Below are 19,550 nucleotides of genomic sequence, written 5' to 3' on the forward strand. Positions count from 1 at the left end.
ACCTACAGCCTGATACCTACACCTACAGGCTGATAACTACACCTACAGCCTGATACCTACACCTACAGGCTGATAACTACACCTACAGCCTGATACCTACACCTACAGGCTGATAACTACACCTACAGCCTGATACCTACACCTACAGCCAAATACCTTCACCTACAGGCTGATACCTACACCTACAGGGTGATAACTACACCTACAGCCTGATACCTACACCTACAGGCTGATAACTACACCTACAGCCTGATACCTTCATCTCCAGGCTGATACCGTCAGCGGTCAACCTGGACTGGTGAGATTTAGGTGAGAAAACTCTGTCTGGCCCGTGACTTAACAGGCCATCGCATTATTTCTGAGTAGTCATCATGGTGTACCCTGTCAGCACCCTGATTTGTTTCCACGTAGTAACTGATGGAACCCTGTTCTCTCTCAGTGGATGATGCCTGATGTAGGAGTTCACTCTGTAGTCCAGTCCAGTCTAATTTACCACAATGGTTTAACTTTTAAGTTCCATCAGGCCAAAGACAATTCTATAGGTGCTCTCCTTCCAGGACATTACACTGTTAGGTATCTCAGTTTGCCAGAACAAGTGAGATATACCAGAGAAGCATCAAAGGGGCCCAAAATGGGGAGTATTAGTTTTCTACTTAATTGCCATACAGTAGAACAACAATAAGTATCTCACATGGTTCATTAACTGTATCTATTAGACTGGAAAAACATTTTCAAAGTTAAATCAAAAGTAAAAAGGCCTCATATTCGCCATTTATAATTGAATTTCGCCTTGATACACCTTGATTGTACTGACATCATTTAAGCCCCCCCCCATCACACACACCTCCCAACACCTCCCATTTCCACGTCTGACAGTTAAAAGGCCTACACACAGAGAAAGTGCAGACAGCTCATTGTGCGTTGTAAAGCGCTAACTAGGCCACTTAGCACCCCGTGACGCTGATCTGATCCCTGAGGCACTGAACTTGGCAGCGGGCCCTCCTCCTTTCGCTCCTTCCTTTCCCCTCGCCATGGGAACCAGGCCATCCTTAATGACGCAGGAGTGCTCCGGCAGATCCCACAATGCAAAGGGGGCTGACATCTGTCTTGCTAAGTGGTGCACTCTCTTGTGCACCTTGTTTGTTCAATCAACAACTGGCCCCTCCTCCTTCCATTCCCCACACTCCCCTCACTTTCTTTTTTGTCTTTGTTTTTTAGAAAAAAAACACAAAGGATTGGAAGAAGAAGAGTTGTACAGAGTTCAGAAAGAATAGACAATGAGATAGTGAGCTCATGACTCTCCTTTCTTCACCATCTTCACCATGCATCAGTCTGGTCGCTTATTATGGATGGCAAGCGCACCAATGTCAAACGAATGACTAAAGAAGGTGCAGCTTTGGTTATTAATTACTCCTGTTCTGGCATTTTACAAACAACCTGCTATGAGAAATAAGGGTTGAACAAACAGAGCTTGATCACAGTTAGCTTGGTTGTATGAGGCCCCCCACCCTCTTCAGCGTCTGCATATTAAAAAAAAAAGGAAAAAAAAACAAGCACCTAATTAAAAGTGGACCCGTTATTTCTCATGGTTAAGACCTGGGCAAATATTTGTCCCATCAATCTTGGAAAATATAGCCATCAACCCAAGTTGTTAATCACATGCTAATGGAATCCAAGAGACTCAATGCACCCCCATAGCGCAATGAAGGCTTTCACTTCTTCCAAAGGCCCACGTGAATGCAAATGGCCATCTAAGCAGTCATTTTGACAGCATGCCAAGGCAACGTAAAGAGCCCCCTTCTTTATGCTCCTCTGGGAATGTATGTAAGGATGTGTGGGATGAGTTCACTTTACCAGGCCCAGGTGCCAGGGTATAAATGAATAATAGGTTTTATGGGCCCAAACAGAAAAAAAGCACATGCACACATAATCACACATGCCCACTTGCTCAAGTGCATCTGTAGTGAATGACGTTCAAATTCCCACAACTACTCTGAAAAGAGATTGGACATGAGAATAGGTGGTTCCTATACATAATTCAGGGGTCCATGCTGAAACAATTATGTTTGCTTACTGCTAAGTACCCGTGCTCAATAGCTCGTTTGCTCTCTAGGTTGGTGCTTTCAGATGTAAGTGGTATGTGCTAAAAGTCGGTGGGGACACAGCTTTTTAATAAAATATAGGAGCTGACTCTAGAACATTTGAATACGAGAGTGGGTGGAAAAAACAACAAACGCTCTTTCTGTTTTTACTTGAGGTTTTTCATGCAAAGTAAATTGCACTTGTAAATCTAACAAGCTTGGCTGAAAAGTAATTAGCAATTCCAGGCGAAAAAGTACGTAGACAAACAGGACATTGTGATGACAATATTACAGATCACAATATTTCAGTTTAGATTCATCTAAACACAGTTTGAAACATTCCCACAAATCCAGTGTGGACAGCTTTATCTGCTGGAACAGGAAACTGCATGACCGTGAACACAGGCCATTTTGTCAACAATCATTGGTGGAATAAGCCACCACAGTGTTTTATAATAATTATCACATTCTGTCTTCTACACAAATAAAAATGCACCAACAATTAGACATAAAAATATTTTTTACAGCAAAAATTTGCTGAATAATCTCATTCAGTAATACAAACACATTGTTGACATGCTGTTACAGCTGAATGGAGGCTGCAGACTCGGCAGCCCTTTCCTCACCGCCCGTCTCACACTTGCACTCCTCCACCATCATCACTCGCCTCTCCTGAACCTCAGTTCCACAGCGCAGGTGCACAGTGACAGTGTGAGCTTTGGATGGGGCACAACGTGAGCAGGGGGCCCGGTGGTGAAAGGCCCCTGTCCCAGGAGCCAGCCCAGCAAACTCCCCTTCAGATGGGACGAACAAGGAGCTGCACTGACCGAAACACAACTTGTTGTGCACTGACACCGTTTCGCATCCGTCTTTTGTCACACGCTGGGAGGAGATGACAGAGAAGGATGAGATTAGGGTAAGCATTAATATTGTCATTGTTAATTTAGCTCTTATTATCTAAAATTCAAGCAAGTCCCACCCATCACAACTAGTCAACCTCCAGGGCAATAATCAGCTAAACTGTCCAACTTGTACAGAAGCCTGCAGTTACTGTTCTTACCGAAACCCCAAAATTTGACTATATTTCCCCTATTATGGCTTAATTGTACTGGTTACCTGCAGTGTTCAGGATAGATTTAAAAACCATGTTGTTTGTTTTTAAATCTCTGAATGGCCATCCTCCTTCCTACATTTCTGACAACCTTCCTCACATCCTCAGGTCTGCTGACCAGTTTTTGGTCCCCAGAATAAAGCTTGAAACAGGCGGCAGGAGGGCATTCACTGTTCGGGCTCCTCAGCTGTGGAATACTCTTCCATTGGGAAGACAAGTGACCTCAGTATCCTCTTTTAAACTGTCTTAAAAACTAATTTTTATAGGTTGGCTTTTAATCATTGAGCTCTTGAAATATGCTTCTATTTACCACTTTTAACATTTGTGAATCATTGTCTTCTGCCTTGTTTTTAATATGTATTGAAATTACTTTGATATGTATGTGTATTGTGTGTCTTTGTTTTTTTATGCTATGAAGCACCTTTGAAACTTGTTTTTGGGAAAGGTGTTACATATGTTTATTATTTATAACAGGTATGAACAGATACTACTTTAATTGCCTTTGAAAGCTCAGATAAACCAAAATTATTTTATTAGACTAAAGAAGGAATTCTTCATCATAATGCACGTTTTGTGGATTATTTTACATATGTGCAGAAATCAAATGAAGCAAAGTAATTTAATATTAAGCGTAGTATATTATATAAAAGTATTTGTCACTTACCTGTGTGAAAGGTACTGCAGTGCAGGTCTGTTTAGTGTCTTTCAGGCTGACTGGCAAGGGCACTGTTTTCGTTCCTTTATCTACAGCTCTCTGCCACATCTGCAGGCTCTGCCTCTTTTTTAGTTCGATTTCAGTGGAGGTTTTGGGGTGTAGACGGCGCAATGGATTCACAGGAGCCTTGGAGACCAGGGCCACACCTGGACGCCCCTGAGACAGGAAGGCAGGAAAGGGCAATTTGGGGCGTAGAGAGGGGGCTCCTCTCTGGGTGAATCCCCTCCTGAAGAAACTCGACTGGGTCAGGGCAGGAGGGTTTAGCTGCACAACCTTAACTGTTCCTCTGAGAGGTTCATCTGGTCCACTGCCAGAAGATTCAGCTTCAGCCATGGACCCCTCCACAGTGTTGACAAAGGTGTTGTGAGGAATTGTAAAAGCTGAAGCTGTCCAACCTGACAAAAAGATAAGGCTGATGAAGAAAGCCATGCTTTGGAATGAGATAAAAAAAAAAAAAAGCCTTGCAATGGTGATTTAGAGAAATAAAAACGATGCAATTAACTTCAAAAACTGAGAAAAAAAAAAAAGTTACAGCAGCCCTTGTCTGGTGGTCCAAGGTTCCAAATGGCAACCTTGCTGTCAGTGCTTCGTCAGTGTGATGGAGGGAGTCTTTTATATTGGTAGCTGCCAGTTCTCACCTGTTTTTCAATGCAAAGAAGGCGTCACAATTCCCACACCAGACCAGACATCACACCAAGCTTATAACTCCAGGTGATGGATGGCTGCCAGATTGAGAGGATTTCAGTTTCAAGGTGAGCGTTAAAAACATCCTAAAAATAACAGCTGAAGGGTTCTCTGATTTCTGAGTTTCAAAACAGTGATTCCATGAAAACTGATGAGTTTTTCACTCTTCATTTTATTTAAAATGTCAGTAGATATAGGAGAAACCAACCAACACCACTTCTTCAATTAACAAGATGCCAGATTCAAAGATGGCATGAGCAAATTTTAAATACTCACTGTTGATGTTGCAACTTTGCATTTTGCATATTATGAATTGCAAATTATTTTAAAATGGCTTCCATCATAATTTCATACATGTAATTTCTATGGAAAAAATGTTACAGCAGAAAAGAACAAAAACAAAAACAAAAACAAACACTTGCTGCACATTGCTGTAGTACAAATGTGTTACTTTCACCAATAAACTCCTTTTTAAGTAGGCCTTCCTGTAACCTTCGGCAGTAAAGCAATAATGATTTTATGCTGTCTGTGTTAACAAGCCTGTCTCCTGTCCATTTATTCCCACAAGCAGCTTCCCAGCCTCTCCCTTGACGTCCCACCATTAGACTTCAGTGTGCTCCGTCACCCGTGACCTGATCACACACGGGCCTGACCTGCTGACAACGTTGTGATAGAAGAGCTGTTTGACTTTCTCATAGACACATGAGTATTAAGAGGCACTTAAACCTGTCTATTGTCTATTTTCCATGTCCATTTCCCGTCTACCATTTTACATCATGGTCTAAGTTAAAAAAAAAAAAAACAAGTACTGATGTACTGTGTACATCATTTATCTCATCATTTATATAATTCCTAAGGATTTATCCTAACTTCAATAACCTGGGATATTCACACACTGACCGATGAGGTCCACAGTATCAGTATCCGGAGATATTGGAGCTGCAGCTGTTTTGCAGCTGTAGGATGAATGTTTTCCACAAGAGGGCACAGTTTATAAAGTATTGCCTCTCCAGCTCTGCCCTGGTGTCTCCTCTCTGCGGGGAGGCCTTTTTTCCGTGAGCGATGGACTGTGGAATTGTTTCTCATGCACTTTACTTTGTGTACTGGACGGGTTTACTGCCTCTTAACACAACATTTTATTGAAATATCAACTCACTTATTTTTAAACTATTCATGACGAAGCCTCTGTGGTAGATGTGGTGAAACTATTGACACTGTTGCAGTTTTCTCTAGGGATTGAATTGAGTTTAAAGGGGCATTGTCAAGGCACTGAAATTATGAGAAAATGCATTTGCAGGCAGCAGAACCTTGTGTGACAGGTTGAATCATGTATTTTGGAGTAAAAGAAAACTTTCTTTATTTGAGGATTATTGTGTCCTACTGCTGATGCAGCCATGAGTAATAAGTTCAATAAAGGCAAATAAAAAGACACAGGTAGCTACTCATGGAATTATTGTTGTGTTTTATTTCTTGGCCCTGAAGGGACTGAACCATAAAGGTGGCTCTTTCTTTCTCAACCCAAAGCGGCACAGTACAGTCCAATTCACACAGATCAGGGAAACAGTAAGGTGCTTCTGTTTTGTCACCTAAAATTGAAAAATACTATTTGGAAACATAAATAAAGCATAAATCTCATCTGTGCATGTAAGTAGAAGTAAGAATATAAGACTGTGTGAATTAACAGGCATTCATTCCCAAACAGTAGTAAGCATACAAAACAATGTGCGTTTGTGGAGGATTTGAATCATTTTAAAACTAATGGTTTTAAAATTCTTAATTCTCACTCTTGAGTTTCACATCTAAATTCTAATGCAGTTGGCATGAGCTTTTTCTCCCTCTTTAAGCCTATATGAACTAATATTTGGACTTTTGACTAGTCCTAGTAAATTAAATAAAATTAAAAAAAATTGCCAATTAACATCACATATTGAACCAGACTCGTACTTAATATTATTTGGCTAAGTAAAAGATGGATATAAACCCATTTACTAGTTCCTCTTCATGGAACAAGGACTGCGGATACACTGAATATGAATCTTGACTTTTTCTTCAGCAGTTTTTTTTTTTTTTTTTCCGGGCATGCAATCGTTTCTTGAAGGCAAAACTTTCTCTGTTCAATCCTTCAGCTATGTGGTTTCTGCAGTTAATATTAGCTACTATAAAATGTAGGAGTCAATGTAAAACCAATATTATCAAATAGGAATTCCAAGGACTTTCCTTTATTCCAGTATTGAGATAACCTTTTAGTGCTGAGCTTTTATCTTCAGTAATAATGATAACTGCTCTTGTGTGGGATCAGAGAAACACAGCAGAACATGCAGAAAGCGTCTTACTTAGATAAAATGTATTGTTCCTTTAATGCTGCTGCACTTCTCCCTGCTTGCCTCAAATTTAAATTCTAGTCTTTGGCCCCTTTATTCATTTATTTATTTCTTGCTTTGCTCATTCTAGAAACAATTTTATGTGAATTGTCAAAGAACTACAGTTATCAAAAGAAGACCACAAATAAATGTGTTAAAAATGATCAGGATTGTTATATTTATTATTCATTTATGATCATACATACAAAAATAAATGATTATTATCACTGACACAATTTATCATGAGCCTTCTCTGCACCGTGCATCATTACATATTACTGGATGTTTCCGCACATGCAATATCAGCTGACAACAGTCTCTCTTAAAACATAAATAAATCACAGCCCATTCAGACACAGTTTGGAAAAACAGAAGACAGTAACTTAAACAGCTACTTTGTCTTCTTTAGTTGTAATGCACTATATGACAACAATGCATGCTTTAACCTGTCTGTCTGTTTTGAGTCAAAAGGAAAAAACTACCCATCCCAATGTTGGCGTCTCATTTCAAACAGACACATCACTTCCCAATGTTTTTGTAGAGAACCATCGACACCACCATGGCAGCAATCTGTAACAGCAGACAACATATCATCACCCTTTCATCCAAACACAGCCTGAGGCCTCTCAGACACAGCTTATACACGGCCCATTTTGAAGTATGTACAAAATTTATGAAAAGAATTACAATGTCTTCACTGAGCTGTTTTCGTGTATTAGGTACATCTAAAGTCAGACAGGCTGTCCTGTTCAGTTTGTAAACTTACCAGTGAAATCCCATGTGGTCTCAATTATTCATCCAAATGACTACACTAACGCTGACCATTTATATTGGGACATTGATTAGATTGAAGGCAACACAAAAAATAAATAAATAAATAAATAAATAAATAAATAAATAAATAAAATACATAAATATAGAAATTTCATTCACACTCCACTTTATCATAGCAATTGCAAAAAACACACAACTGTGCTGCACTGATGTAAATAATTTTTCTGTACCTCAAAAGCTGCAATTCCTAGAGCCACAGCTGCAATAATCACTGCATTGTCCTCAATCAGCTTCAGCAGCGTGTCAAAGCAGCCATCAATCATCTAGAAGGGAAGCAACAGGCTTTTAGCAGAGGTATAGCTTCTTAGTTTGTATAGTTTGTTTTTTGTTTTTTTCATTAACATAGATTATTCCACTAAAAGTAATTTGGTCTCATACCGAACTCTCTGCTGTTGTTGTATTACATGTTGCTTTGGTGATGGTTGCGTTGCAACACGTGAGTGGATAAAAGTTCCCTCCATGTTCATTGTAAAAAGGGGAGAAGTCGAAGTCTGTGTAGTTCTTGTATCCACAGCAATGAAACTAGAAGGAAACAACAAAGTGTTACTGCACTGTGGGGAGATGTGGGCAGCTAAAATATGACAGAACAACAGTAGTACACTAGTACAAATGTTAAAAAAAAAATTGTTACACTCAGATAATCAAGACTACTTTTATCTCAAAAGTTTAATCAAGTGATTGCCTGTGAAGAGACATGTAGATGTAAAGATGAATAAGTCATTAAAAAGAGCAGTACCTCTTCCATGGTGGCATTCCAAAGGGAGGTTACACCTTCATCTTTTCCATAGTCTTCTCGAATGCTTTTGATAACGTCCTTCTCTAGAGCACTAAGAAGATCTTTAGCCTGAGAAGGACAGATAGAAAAACCACACAGTCTCATATTTGAGTTCTCGGTTCCACTTCCTGAACCTGACTGCACGCATTTGCTGCCAAGAGACTTCTTAACATCACTTACCAAATCCTTGAAGACGAGTAAAACCACAGCTCCTGCAACCTCAGCGAGGAAGATAATCAGCACAATGCTGAAAAACTGAGAGTAGAGGAAATGAAAAATAAGTCACTTGTACCTGCAGCAACTGTAAAATCAAGCCTGGCCAACACAGTTTACATCTTCTGTCTAGCTTGACTCAAACTGTTTTCTGTTCTCTTGAGTGCTAAACGAAATTCACTTGCATTTAAAAAGGAACTAAATGTATGTGCTTTTGATCAGGCCTCAGACAAATGTCTTTAGCTTTGACTTATCCAACATGGCTCACCGTCAGTAGCATGCACCTACTCTCCCTGATAGCCCCGCAGCAGCCCAGGAAGCCAATCACCACCAGCACAACGCCCAGTGCTATGAGCAGGTAGCTGACATTGACTAGCTGGGATATTCCAGACGCTGCATTGTCTATGGTGTGTAGTACATCCAAGAGAGAACCAGCATCCACTTTCACCCAAATCCCGACTCCCAGAATGGCTGCACCTGCTACCTGCACGAGTAGAAAGAGAGACAGAGGTGTTGTTTTTATTTTTTGCAGTGAATAGTTAACCACAGACATGTTTTCAGAGATTATTTTCTTGCAGATTCTCTTCAAAGCTGGACCAAAAAAAAAAAAAATTATAATAATAAAAAAATAAAATAAAATAAAAAATCCTACTCATTCAAGTTTCTATGCTAAGATCACACTCTCCTAGAACTTGTTTCACATTTGATTTACACATTTCAAAGTGGTACCAAATTCTTATCATTTTATTTTTTGGCAGGGAAGAATCCAGGTGTCCTTTTTAAAATAATAAGCCATCCTGAATATAGAGACATCTGCATCATTTCACATTTATTTCCCATTTTTAACTTACAAAGATGCCGCCATTGAAGATGAACATCATAATTTTGAGAAAGCCGGAGCAACACATCTTGGCTTTTTTTTTTCTGGCTTCTTCACACTTGAAAAAGAGAAGAAAAAGTGCCTTAGTTCAGCTGAAAAGTTTACAGTTACATACCAATTATTCAATTTTTTATTTTTTTTTGGTTAGGAGAATTGGGTGGGCAACTTTGCATTTCAGCTCAGGAAAATCAATGCTATGAAACTGACTAACACACACAATCACCAACATGGGTCAAATGGCCTTTGCTTTAGTTATACATTAACCACAGTAACTGGCAGGAAAACAGGAGAGGTCCTCATGTCGGTTTTCATTCTGATGTAAACCAGGGCGTCGCTTAAATTGAGATGTAAACTGCATTTTCACCTCTTCATTTAAATAATACTTACCTAAATGTTGTCTAAAACATTTGCAGGAACCAATTTGAATTGAATTTGAATTGATATGTTCCCATTTTGTTTGGTTTCGTCTGGCTTTTCTTCATCCTGAGACTAACTGGTCAGAGGAAAACAATTCACTTCCTCCAGCACTGAACTTTAGTTTCTCTTGATGGTAAAAGAGTTTCAACTCTTTTATCACACTTAGCTACTCGTTATCAATGTTATCTTAAAAATTATAACTCATGTTGATGTCAGCAGGGAATAAAAGTGTCTGTGACCATAAGTAGGCCATTAAAGATGAAATGCAGGTGAAAAGGTTTCATGTACACTTCTGATGTGTTCATGATTAATCATAAACTTATCTTATGCTCACTCGCTGACACACTACAAGCAACTCTGAAGAACCATAAAACACAAACAAACCATTGTCCTCAATGTTTTGAAGCTATTTCCTCCTGCTGTCTGTTTGACTGAGATGAGATCAGCTTTATAGTTGTTGTTCTCTTTTCGTCTTTATTGCCACTCTGATAACAGGCAGTATGAACCTACTTGGCAACTGTGACATTGTTTCCAGGATGCAGTAAAATTTGCCAATAACACCAGTAGGATGATTTTTGATCTGAATATGTTTGATTTCAGCCTTGAGGCAGCAAAACAGGACAAATAACGTAACTTCAGTGGTGCCTGCTGTAGTGTTAGTTTTTGGTTATATATACAATATATTAAACAACAGGATGGTGGAGGAGGTGAATTTGGATTAATTATTCTGCTGGTATTCTGTTATATTATCATATCAGCCACTCAAAATACAAAATATCAAACAATGGCCACACTTTGAAAGACAAATCCATGCTTATAAATATTGGGGGAAAAAAAATATCAAATATGAAGTATAAAGAGTCCCTCTATTCCAGATGTTTTATTTGAGCAGTATGCAGAAATTTTGTAATTGATCATGGCTGGAGAATAACTTAAACCCCAAAACAGGCTTAAATCACTTTACCGATGGTTCAGAATCAACTATTAAACAGGATCTGTTCAGTAAAAACTACCTGGATGCTTGATTGTCCTCATGTGCCAAAATTGGCGCTTGAAGTTTGTTTAGATTAGAAACAAAATAGGTTTTAGGTGTTGGAAATATAAATGGAGATTTCAATACTGTGTGAAAAACTACAAATGCCATACCTGTGCTGAACTGACGTCCGTCTGCCCGTTGAGCCCTGATGAATGAGGAGTGTCTGCTCAACAACTCTTTCACATGCCCCTTTATCTTCTCACAGGTATCTGTCCATCCCTCTCCCTCACACTCACTCTCACGCACACACACACGGAAACAAGAGTTCATACCCCACACGTCATTGACACAACATTTCATGGTGTCCAAAGTCCTTTCAGAAATAGACGCTTTATCACATGAATTTTACGACTAACCTGAAGTGAAATAATATAAAGTTATATATCAATGATTTCTCACATTAACTCATTACACAACACCATTTTGGAAACTGTGTAAAAGGAAACTAATTTAAAGAATCAAACTATTTAATAAGTAAATCAAAAATCTGAGTAATGTTTTATTTTCCAAGAAGTGGAAACATTTTAGTAATAAAATTAATGACCTGCTTGATATCATTTTATGATGATTACCTACTAACTGGAAAGCTCTGGAAACCTATCCAACTTTCCTTTTTAAATGCCAGTATAGAAAAACAACTGACAAGAGTTGCATCATATTAATTCTTATTTTTAATCTCAACTTTTAGAGGAACACAGGCAAATGAAATGTTAGACTCACATTAACCATTAAAAGACAACAACAACAAAAACAGTATATCAATTAAAAGAATATATGAATATCCCTTCAAAACAGTAATAACAAATCTAGAATGCACAAATACACCTGGAATGATGAGTACATTTCAGGTTAATTTGACTGTACTTAACGGGGGACTGTGATGGCAGGTGCTTTTTAACGCAATCTAAGTATAAAGCCTAGGGCAGTGAAATACACACAAGGGGGCAGCATAACACAAGTATATCACAGTGATCCCGCAAACCAGGCTGCTTGAGTTTGTGTCTTTTGTTCACATCCTCACCTACAACAGGTGTTAATCCATTAAACAAGGAAATAATAAAGCACAGGCATTGGGCACAAGGCACAGCTGCTCCACGCAGATCTTTGGCATCTCAGTGTAACAGTCCCATTCAAATTATGAGGAAGATAACAAGCAAAACAAAGGAGCCGAGCATCCAAAATAGTATTGCAGTGACATATGGTGAAGTACATTCTCAATGGCAGATTTTTTTGGCAATTCAATTAATCTGTGTATCTGTATGTGTGTGTGTGTGTGTGTGTGTGTGTGAATACACACAATGAGTTTCCACTATCAGCTATCAACACGCACAGCCACCCTGACTGCCTTGGGGCGTGTCCTTCAAACCATCCCCTTTGTGGCCAGCTAATGGACTGGCATCCCCGTTGACGCTCTCATTCATCTTCTCACAGATGACGTCCACCAGTTTGTCAAACACCTGCTTCACGTTTATGTTTTCTTTGGCGCTGGCCTCGAAGAACTGGAAGCCTTGAGCGTGAGTCAACAAAACGGCAGAACAAGGAAAACAACATGAGTTATGATTAGCAAGTCATGTTTGCATTGCGTGTCCTTCCAAGCATGTGATAAAAGTAAGTGTGAGTAAGTGCCTGTGTGTGTGTGTGTGTCGGTGTGTGTTTGCTGACCGAGTTCTGTCGCTAGTCTCTGGGCCTCCTCTTTGGGAACCTGTCTGTCTTCCTCCAAGTCCAGCTTGTTGCCTACCAGCACTACCTGTGCATTGTCCCATGAATATGTCTTGATCTGTGTTGCCCTAGAAAACACCAACACAACTTTTTCACAGCCACCTGTCCTGCAGTACACCATCTGTGTCTTCACAACACTGAGCAACAGCTGGTGCCCTTTTATCTCTCCTGTATATATGGATGTGTGATACTGAAAGGGGCATCATGTATCATAACTTTAGATTTGTACTTTGCAGATTGTCACATTAAACGTGCTGAACTTAGAAGATTTTACGTATTATAGACTATAAACTGTGAAAGAGGAAGTTGAAATGAACAGTGACATTACAGACGTACTAATTTCTATATAATAATAATATAACACAATGAAAGGGGTGATTCTTTTCCAGCAAGTACTTAGTATTTGTCATTTTTTGCTTTTTCCCTGTTTAAAAAGTGTTTGCTGTTATTGTATTGGATTTTCAGGTGGTGGTTTTGTCTCTGACTTTCTACTTTTTGTACAAAAAGTAATTATTGTGAAATGGCTAGACTAAAATAATCAGATGTGTGTTTCATATGAAATCTGTTTATGAATATGTTCTATTTATTCTTTGCCAAATTCTGTTACCAAACTTCCCAAGTTTTATCTTGTGTATTTAATATGTTACATAAAAATGCCATCTGTTTGCCATCTGCCCAGTAGATTTCTCAGAGTACAAGGATTTGTTTAGATGTTTTGACATACTGACAGTATAACTTAAATATAGTAGAAACTTTTAACAAATGTTGTATATTGTGTGTATATATATATATATATATATATATATATATATATATATATATATATATATAAACATAAAAAACGTAATAAATAATATTATCACATTACACCTATAGTTGTACCCACCAATCCTGAACAGCATAGAATGTCTCCTGGCTCGTGATATCATACATCAGCAGGAATCCCATGGCTCCTCGGTAGTATGCTGTGGTGATGGTCCGGTAGCGCTCCTGGCCTGCTGTGTCCTGGAAACACACAATTCATCTGAGAAAATCTGACACTCTTTGGCACCTTTTGACAACAATTTCAAGGAAAGTCGGTATTTTCAGCAGTGACATGGTGACTGGGTGACAAGGAAACAAAATTACTATCATAAAATTCCAACACATACAACTTAACCCAAACCTCCTCTGTGACATTAAAGACAAGCACAGAAAATTATTGCGAAATTGAAAAGAGAAAAACTTTAGTGAGCAGTAAACAAAAAGTTAATCTAGTTTCCTGACGAATAAAACATTAACCCAGGAATTAGTCCCTCCCGTCATGTGCCAGTGTTGCCACACCTTGTAAATACACCAGGATGTGCTCACTGCCAGTTGGCTAAGCCTTAAGGGACAAAAATTATTTATGAAGAAGTTAATTCCCTTCTTTATGTCCTTCTTTGATTATGGGAAACTGTTAAACCAACAAATTAAAATTAATGACTGGTGAAAAGTTATGCCATATGGGAACTCTAAACAGGGAGATTCAGGGCTTGTCAATAAACTTTAGCATATGTCAAAGCAGCCATACTGTGTGAGTCACTGTATAAGATGTTCACTGTGTCAAACCCTTGTGTGCCAACTTTGGTGTAGTGTTACAAAATGAGTTAGGCCTTTTTTAATGCACCCATGAAACTCATTCAAGCTACTCAGCAGCCAATAACTTTTCACTTGTACTTGGCACCTTCATCGTGCAAAATTATGTAACTGTATCATTGTTAAGCTGAGCAGATAAGCCGTGCTTCTCTGAATTCATTAAGAAAAAAAAAAAAAAAAAAAAAAAAGATGTATTACTTTAATTTAACACGAGGACTGTGGGTAAGTCCTCGCCTTCCACGAACATTCAGTAATAGATCTGTCTTGGATGTCAGTCTGCGCAGTAAGCACATTCAGCCACAGCAGCTCCAACCCATGCATCTTTCATGAACCTCGCTGTCTGGGGACAATGTTAAACATCAACTGTCATTAACTCCAGACTGTGAAAAATTAGTTTATGCCACATCCATGACAGGCAGCATCTTGTATGAGGGCAATCTAGGGAATGGGGTGAGGATAAACAGTCTGTGTTGTGTAACAACGCTTTCAAAAGCACCATTTGCCTTGGTGGAAGCTGGTGGAAGCTGCATTTTAGACCCTCTAAACTCCCTCGTAATGCCTTTAATTACCTTGGGCACATAAGAGCGCTGACAGGGAAGGGACTGAAATCTTTTCTACTCAGTGTTGCTGATATATACTTGAATATGTTGCTTTCGCCACTATATTAAGAAAACACATTTTTTATTCATCATTGGAAATGAAAATGTCTCTACCAGAAATTATTAGGTGCATTTCAGGCCGCGGTAATGTGAGAGTCACAGTTCTGTCTAATATGAGACGAAGGTTGTAGATCAACCAAAAAAGGCTATTTAGTTGAGTTAAAACTACAGTTATTGACAGTTAAACCATCATGCTTTTGTCCAGAGGTGGACAGCTGTTTCTTTATCCTGGTTGAATTGAACGATTTAATACATATATTGGTGGATCCAGTGCTTCATTATTATTATTATTGATTTATAGTAATTGAATTGTTTTCTGTAAATCACTTGAAATAGGGGCCAATATATCAAATATGTCAAAGAGTCAATGGCTAATAACCCATGAATCTGGTTAATACTGAGTTTTTATCCATTTTCAGCTCTGAAAGATCAAACTCCGTGAACAGTTACAGTATCGAGAGAAAGTAGTTGCAAAAAAAACACTTCTCAAATTTCATAGTCAAATATACTGTAAATCTTTGCAAATAGCAACACCTTTAATGTAAATATGGTGCAGTAGTTTCATTCAATGAGCTACATCAGTCCTGTTTGCAGATATATGGCAGTGCAGTAGGACTAGCCCTGAGACAAATAAGTTTCTAATTTTCCAAGGCTGTTTATTGCATTGGGGATGTCAGTTAAATGACAAAAGATGCTGCCACTGGTGGTGAAATATCAAAAAGTGATTAGAACAAACTACAGACATTAGGTTTTACACCCAGCGCTTGAAATTTCTAAAAGACAGATTACTTAGAGTTAAATTGGGTCAAACTTCAACACTGTTGGGCAGATTTTAGTTCCTAACTTATGAGCAATCATTTTTATCTGACTCTTTGAGTGTGACTGCGTGTTCCGGTCCTTATCTGCCTGACTGCGGCACTTTCCTTCTACAGTACAGGAGAAAATCAGACGTTGTATGTGAAGTGGTCAAAAGTGACAATTCAAAAAGATGGAGGAAAATCCAAATAGTGATGACAAAGCTGGAAGCTGTTTGTCTTCCTGGATATCTCTCTATTGTTAGAGTTATGATATTTTGTCTGTGTTGAATTTTCTACATAGCCACAACGTTAATTCATTGTATTCTTCATCTCACCCAGATCTGTAGTTTGACTCTCTTGTCGTTCCTGTAGATGGTTTTGACTTTGAAATCAATTCCCACTGTGCTGACAAAGGCAGAAGTGAAGGAGTCGTCTGCGTAGCGGAAGAGGAAGGAGGTCTTTCCCACACTGCTGTTACCAATGATCAGCAATTTGAACATGTAGTCAAAGTTTTGGTCAGCTGCATCCCTCTGCTCTGTGCCTACTCCTGGATCTCTGGCTAATGCCATCTACCAAACAAAGAGCAACAGGAGAGGAAATTAAATGAATTCCTCCTGTACAAGCAAACAGAGTGTAGAGATGTCTGTTCTTTCTGTTGTAGATTCAAATCAATTAAATCAATGAAAACATCATTAATAAGGAAAAGCCACAGGATATATGGTATAGTCACACAGCTATACAGCACAGCATGTGCAGGAATAACACAATGACTTAAGCATAGTTACAGATGCTGTGTGCTCACATACGTCGATGACCTGCGACATTCTATTTTATTATTTGCTACATTTTGCTTAACACCCAACATGCTAAAAAAAATATATATATAAATAAATAAATTCAAAGCACAAAATATTGTATATTGTATATAATACTTAAAGTTCACATCAAGCAACAGAATGAAAAAAAATATGAGCACAGTGACTATGACTGAAATGTTTCTGAAAATGGAAAATTTACACAATATGATTTCTACAAAAACAGCAAACCAACCCCATTCAACACACATAAAAAAAACTATAGCTGCAATGAATCTTACACCACAAGCCAAACAGGCTCCATGAATTCATGCTGTTGATACCAGTGTGGGGGTTTGTTTTCTTGTTGGCACACTGTGGGTCACTTAAAACCAGTTAACCAAGGTTTTAAAGTCATAGCCATTCTAAGTATTGGTTGACAACAGCATACATCCCTTTATAACTACAATTTACTACTTTCTAATGACTCCTTCCAGCATGCAAACACAGCATGTCACAAAGCAAAAGTCATCTCAAGCTGAATCTATGAACATTCAGCGGCAGATCTGAACAGTGAAACACTTCTGATTTGGGAAACAACAAGGGACTGGCAGTTTGAATGCGCATCTGATACATCTGCAGTAATTATGTGATGCCGTCATGTCAACATGAAGCAGAGACTTAAAGCAACGTTTTTAAAATATTGCAGGGTTCATGTCATGCGTTCATGAATCTTGAAGCTGTTCTGGGAGCAAAGAGAGGCCCTCCCCAGTGTGAGGATGGGCTCCTCATAAACTCCTGGGGGAGTATATAGTAAATAAGCTATAATGTTCGGTTTTTGTTGAAATTCCCTCAGAAAGGTGCTGAATCACCTTCACGGTCATCCTGTGGACCTGCATTTTTGTAGTGCCTTTGAAAATGCTATGTTATACTGAGTATGTTATTAATGTTTGAAAAAAATGAAGAGAAACACAAAATGCAATTGCTGTGCTGGTAAGACCTGTGGTCTGTTTTGCAAAGGCCAGAGTCACATATACAGCATAACAGTTTATCATCCAACTACTTGAAGTAACCAGGCAGCGGTTCTGAAATTAATCCACACTAACAGCCCAGCAGATTTTGATGTTTGTAAATGAAAATGTTATGATAAAAATGGTCTGTCTTCTTTCTTCATCATTCTTAGCTCTCATCTCTGAGCTATGAATCACAGCCAGGACATGCTCCTTCCACTGTTTCTCCCTCTATCAGTCATCCTCTGCTCCCCACTGCCCATTTGTCACATGGACTCATGTTATAAAACTTATGGGGTCAGTGGACACTGAGCAGCGGGTGAGGGGCAATAGATTCTCTACCCCTCCCTGTACATTTAATCCATCATATGTCTGACTATTCATCCTCCCACTGACAGTCCTACTTAGACGCACACACAAACAAACGCTCCTGCACATCCATTTATCTTCCTTTAGCCTTTCTCATATTCATCCATCTCTGCATCCCTCCTGCTGTCATCCATCCAAATCTGGCCCTCTCCCACTCATTCCACACTCTCTCCTCCCCCTCCCTCTGCGTCATAAAGAAGCTGAGCCATCCATTCACCCACTGCCGGCGACCCCACCTCGGGGAGGCTGAGCTGACATCCACCCCTCCCTGATTGCTGATGTCTCCTCGGAGACCAGCTCAGCATTACCACTTCCAAGACCTTAAAGCAGACCGGCATACCGCCGTACACACTCAGCAAAACACCCCACTTCACACATGCGCATGCCCATCAAGCATCGGAAACACCTAAAGAAATGGACGCGAACGCTTCATGACGCTGAGTGCGTTTAGTTCAGCAGCAGAAGGAGAATTTCTTCCCATCCGACTGCCTCCTGAGACAAAGTGTGAATGAGCAGCAGGTGTGGACATCAACTTTAAAGCATATGGGAAGTTAAACTAACTGGAAGAGGCGTGCGCACTCCCACAGACCAGGCTACTATTTACCCGGGATTCATTTCACTTGTTGACACTTTTAAAACAACATGAACATATAACTGCACAATTAAAAACAGTCCACACGCACAAACAGGGTTCACACAGAAAGCTCCGTGCTGACGCTGTTTAAGAAGCCTAATTGGTTCTCGCCGCCCCACCACACAGCATGTCCCCTCCTGCCGGATCTCACTGTGTCTCCGCTGAAAGCTGTGGACGTGTCTCACCTTGGACAGTGTCCCTCTTCTCGCCTCTGTCCGATGCCGATGAATCTGCGCTGTTGTCGGGCTCTCCGGTCAGGGATTTCCAGCCTCTGCTGCTGTTTAAACATGGTCATGTCAAACACAGTGCCTCAGCCTTTTCCGGTATCGGCTTTCAAAATAAAATCCCTATTTTGCGATGATTTTTTTTCCGGGGTTATACAAATTAGACAATGTTGCTGTGGAATTGCCAATACTTTAGAATAAAAGTTATTTTAAGGACACGGGCTAGAGACCTTTACTGAGATGACCGATCAAATTGTTACCTTTCTTAAGTGATTAAATGACGAACTATCAAAATCCCCACAGCTGTTGCAACAACATAAATCAGAAAAGGCGACAGATTTATTGATGTCGAAAGATCCTAATTATTAGCGAACGATTAACATGGCCTTGACTCATTGTGCATGACCAATTGTTCTGCTTTCTTTTTTTTTTTTTTGAAAATGACAGAATTTCCGGTAGTAGCTTGTCGGTCTCTGTCTGTTTGATAGTTTCAATAGTAAAGTTCAGCTGGCCCTGAGGTTGTGTTTTTGACTGGCGCAGGCTTTACGCACTGGTTACGCATCCAGACTCATGACCTCTCGGTTAATTGGTCATTTCTATGCCGTGGATAAAAGACAGCAG

General features: G+C 39.4%; 3 protein-coding genes across 3 annotated transcripts; all 3 read right to left on the reverse strand.

Annotated features, from left to right (window-relative positions):
• Nucleotides 1-2,663: 2,663 nt before the first annotated feature.
• Nucleotides 2,664-4,336, reverse strand: dand5 (DAN domain family, member 5). The gene is made up of 2 exons (XM_029511360.1): nt 3,857-4,336; nt 2,664-2,963 (listed from the first exon to the last, which is right to left on the reverse strand). The coding sequence occupies exons 1-2, from the start codon at nt 4,334-4,336 to the stop codon at nt 2,664-2,666; spliced, it is 780 nt and encodes a 259-aa protein (XP_029367220.1).
• A 2,865-nt stretch (nt 4,337-7,201) lies between these two features.
• LOC115048278 (tetraspanin-1-like) lies at nt 7,202-11,498 on the reverse strand. Its single transcript, XM_029509614.1, has 8 exons — nt 11,217-11,498; nt 9,625-9,711; nt 9,042-9,257; nt 8,741-8,815; nt 8,522-8,629; nt 8,164-8,307; nt 7,956-8,048; nt 7,202-7,521 (listed from the first exon to the last, which is right to left on the reverse strand). Exons 2-8 carry the CDS (start codon nt 9,679-9,681, stop codon nt 7,471-7,473), a joined length of 744 nt encoding a protein of 247 aa, XP_029365474.1. The 5' UTR covers nt 9,682-9,711; nt 11,217-11,498; the 3' UTR covers nt 7,202-7,470.
• A 267-nt stretch (nt 11,499-11,765) lies between these two features.
• On the reverse strand, nt 11,766-19,011 carry LOC115040802 (ras-related protein Rab-3D-like). The gene is made up of 5 exons (XM_029497849.1): nt 18,891-19,011; nt 16,234-16,467; nt 13,712-13,830; nt 12,769-12,893; nt 11,766-12,613 (listed from the first exon to the last, which is right to left on the reverse strand). The coding sequence occupies exons 2-5, from the start codon at nt 16,465-16,467 to the stop codon at nt 12,426-12,428; spliced, it is 666 nt and encodes a 221-aa protein (XP_029353709.1). The 5' UTR covers nt 18,891-19,011; the 3' UTR covers nt 11,766-12,425.
• Nucleotides 19,012-19,550: the final 539 nt, after the last annotated feature.

The sequence above is a fragment of the Echeneis naucrates genome, chromosome 1 (genome assembly GCF_900963305.1).
Source record: "Echeneis naucrates chromosome 1, fEcheNa1.1, whole genome shotgun sequence".
Taxonomy (NCBI): Eukaryota; Metazoa; Chordata; class Actinopteri; order Carangiformes; family Echeneidae; genus Echeneis; species Echeneis naucrates.

Excerpts from the sequence above, each read along its gene's own strand:
- LOC115040802 (XM_029497849.1), bottom strand. The coding sequence starts at position 16,467 with ATGGCATTAGCCAGAGATCCAGGAGTAGGCACAGAGCAGAGGGATGCA. Across the intron at positions 13,831-16,233 it reads GAGTCAAACTACAGATCTGG|GACACAGCAGGCCAGGAGCG; the intron begins GTGAGATGAAGA and ends GTGTGTTTCCAG. Across the intron at positions 12,894-13,711 it reads TTCTATGCTGTTCAGGATTG|GGCAACACAGATCAAGACAT; the intron begins GTGGGTACAACT and ends GGTGTTTTCTAG.
- dand5 (XM_029511360.1), bottom strand. The coding sequence starts at position 4,336 with ATGGCTTTCTTCATCAGCCTTATCTTTTTGTCAGGTTGGACAGCTTCA. Across the intron at positions 2,964-3,856 it reads CTGCAGTACCTTTCACACAG|CGTGTGACAAAAGACGGATG; the intron begins GTAAGTGACAAA and ends ATCTCCTCCCAG.
- LOC115048278 (XM_029509614.1), bottom strand. The coding sequence starts at position 9,681 with ATGTGTTGCTCCGGCTTTCTCAAAATTATGATGTTCATCTTCAATGGC. Across the intron at positions 9,258-9,624 it reads TCTTCAATGGCGGCATCTTT|GTAGCAGGTGCAGCCATTCT; the intron begins GTAAGTTAAAAA and ends CTACTCGTGCAG. Across the intron at positions 7,522-7,955 it reads TAGGAATTGCAGCTTTTGAG|ATTGCTGCCATGGTGGTGTC; the intron begins GTACAGAAAAAT and ends CTGCTGTTACAG.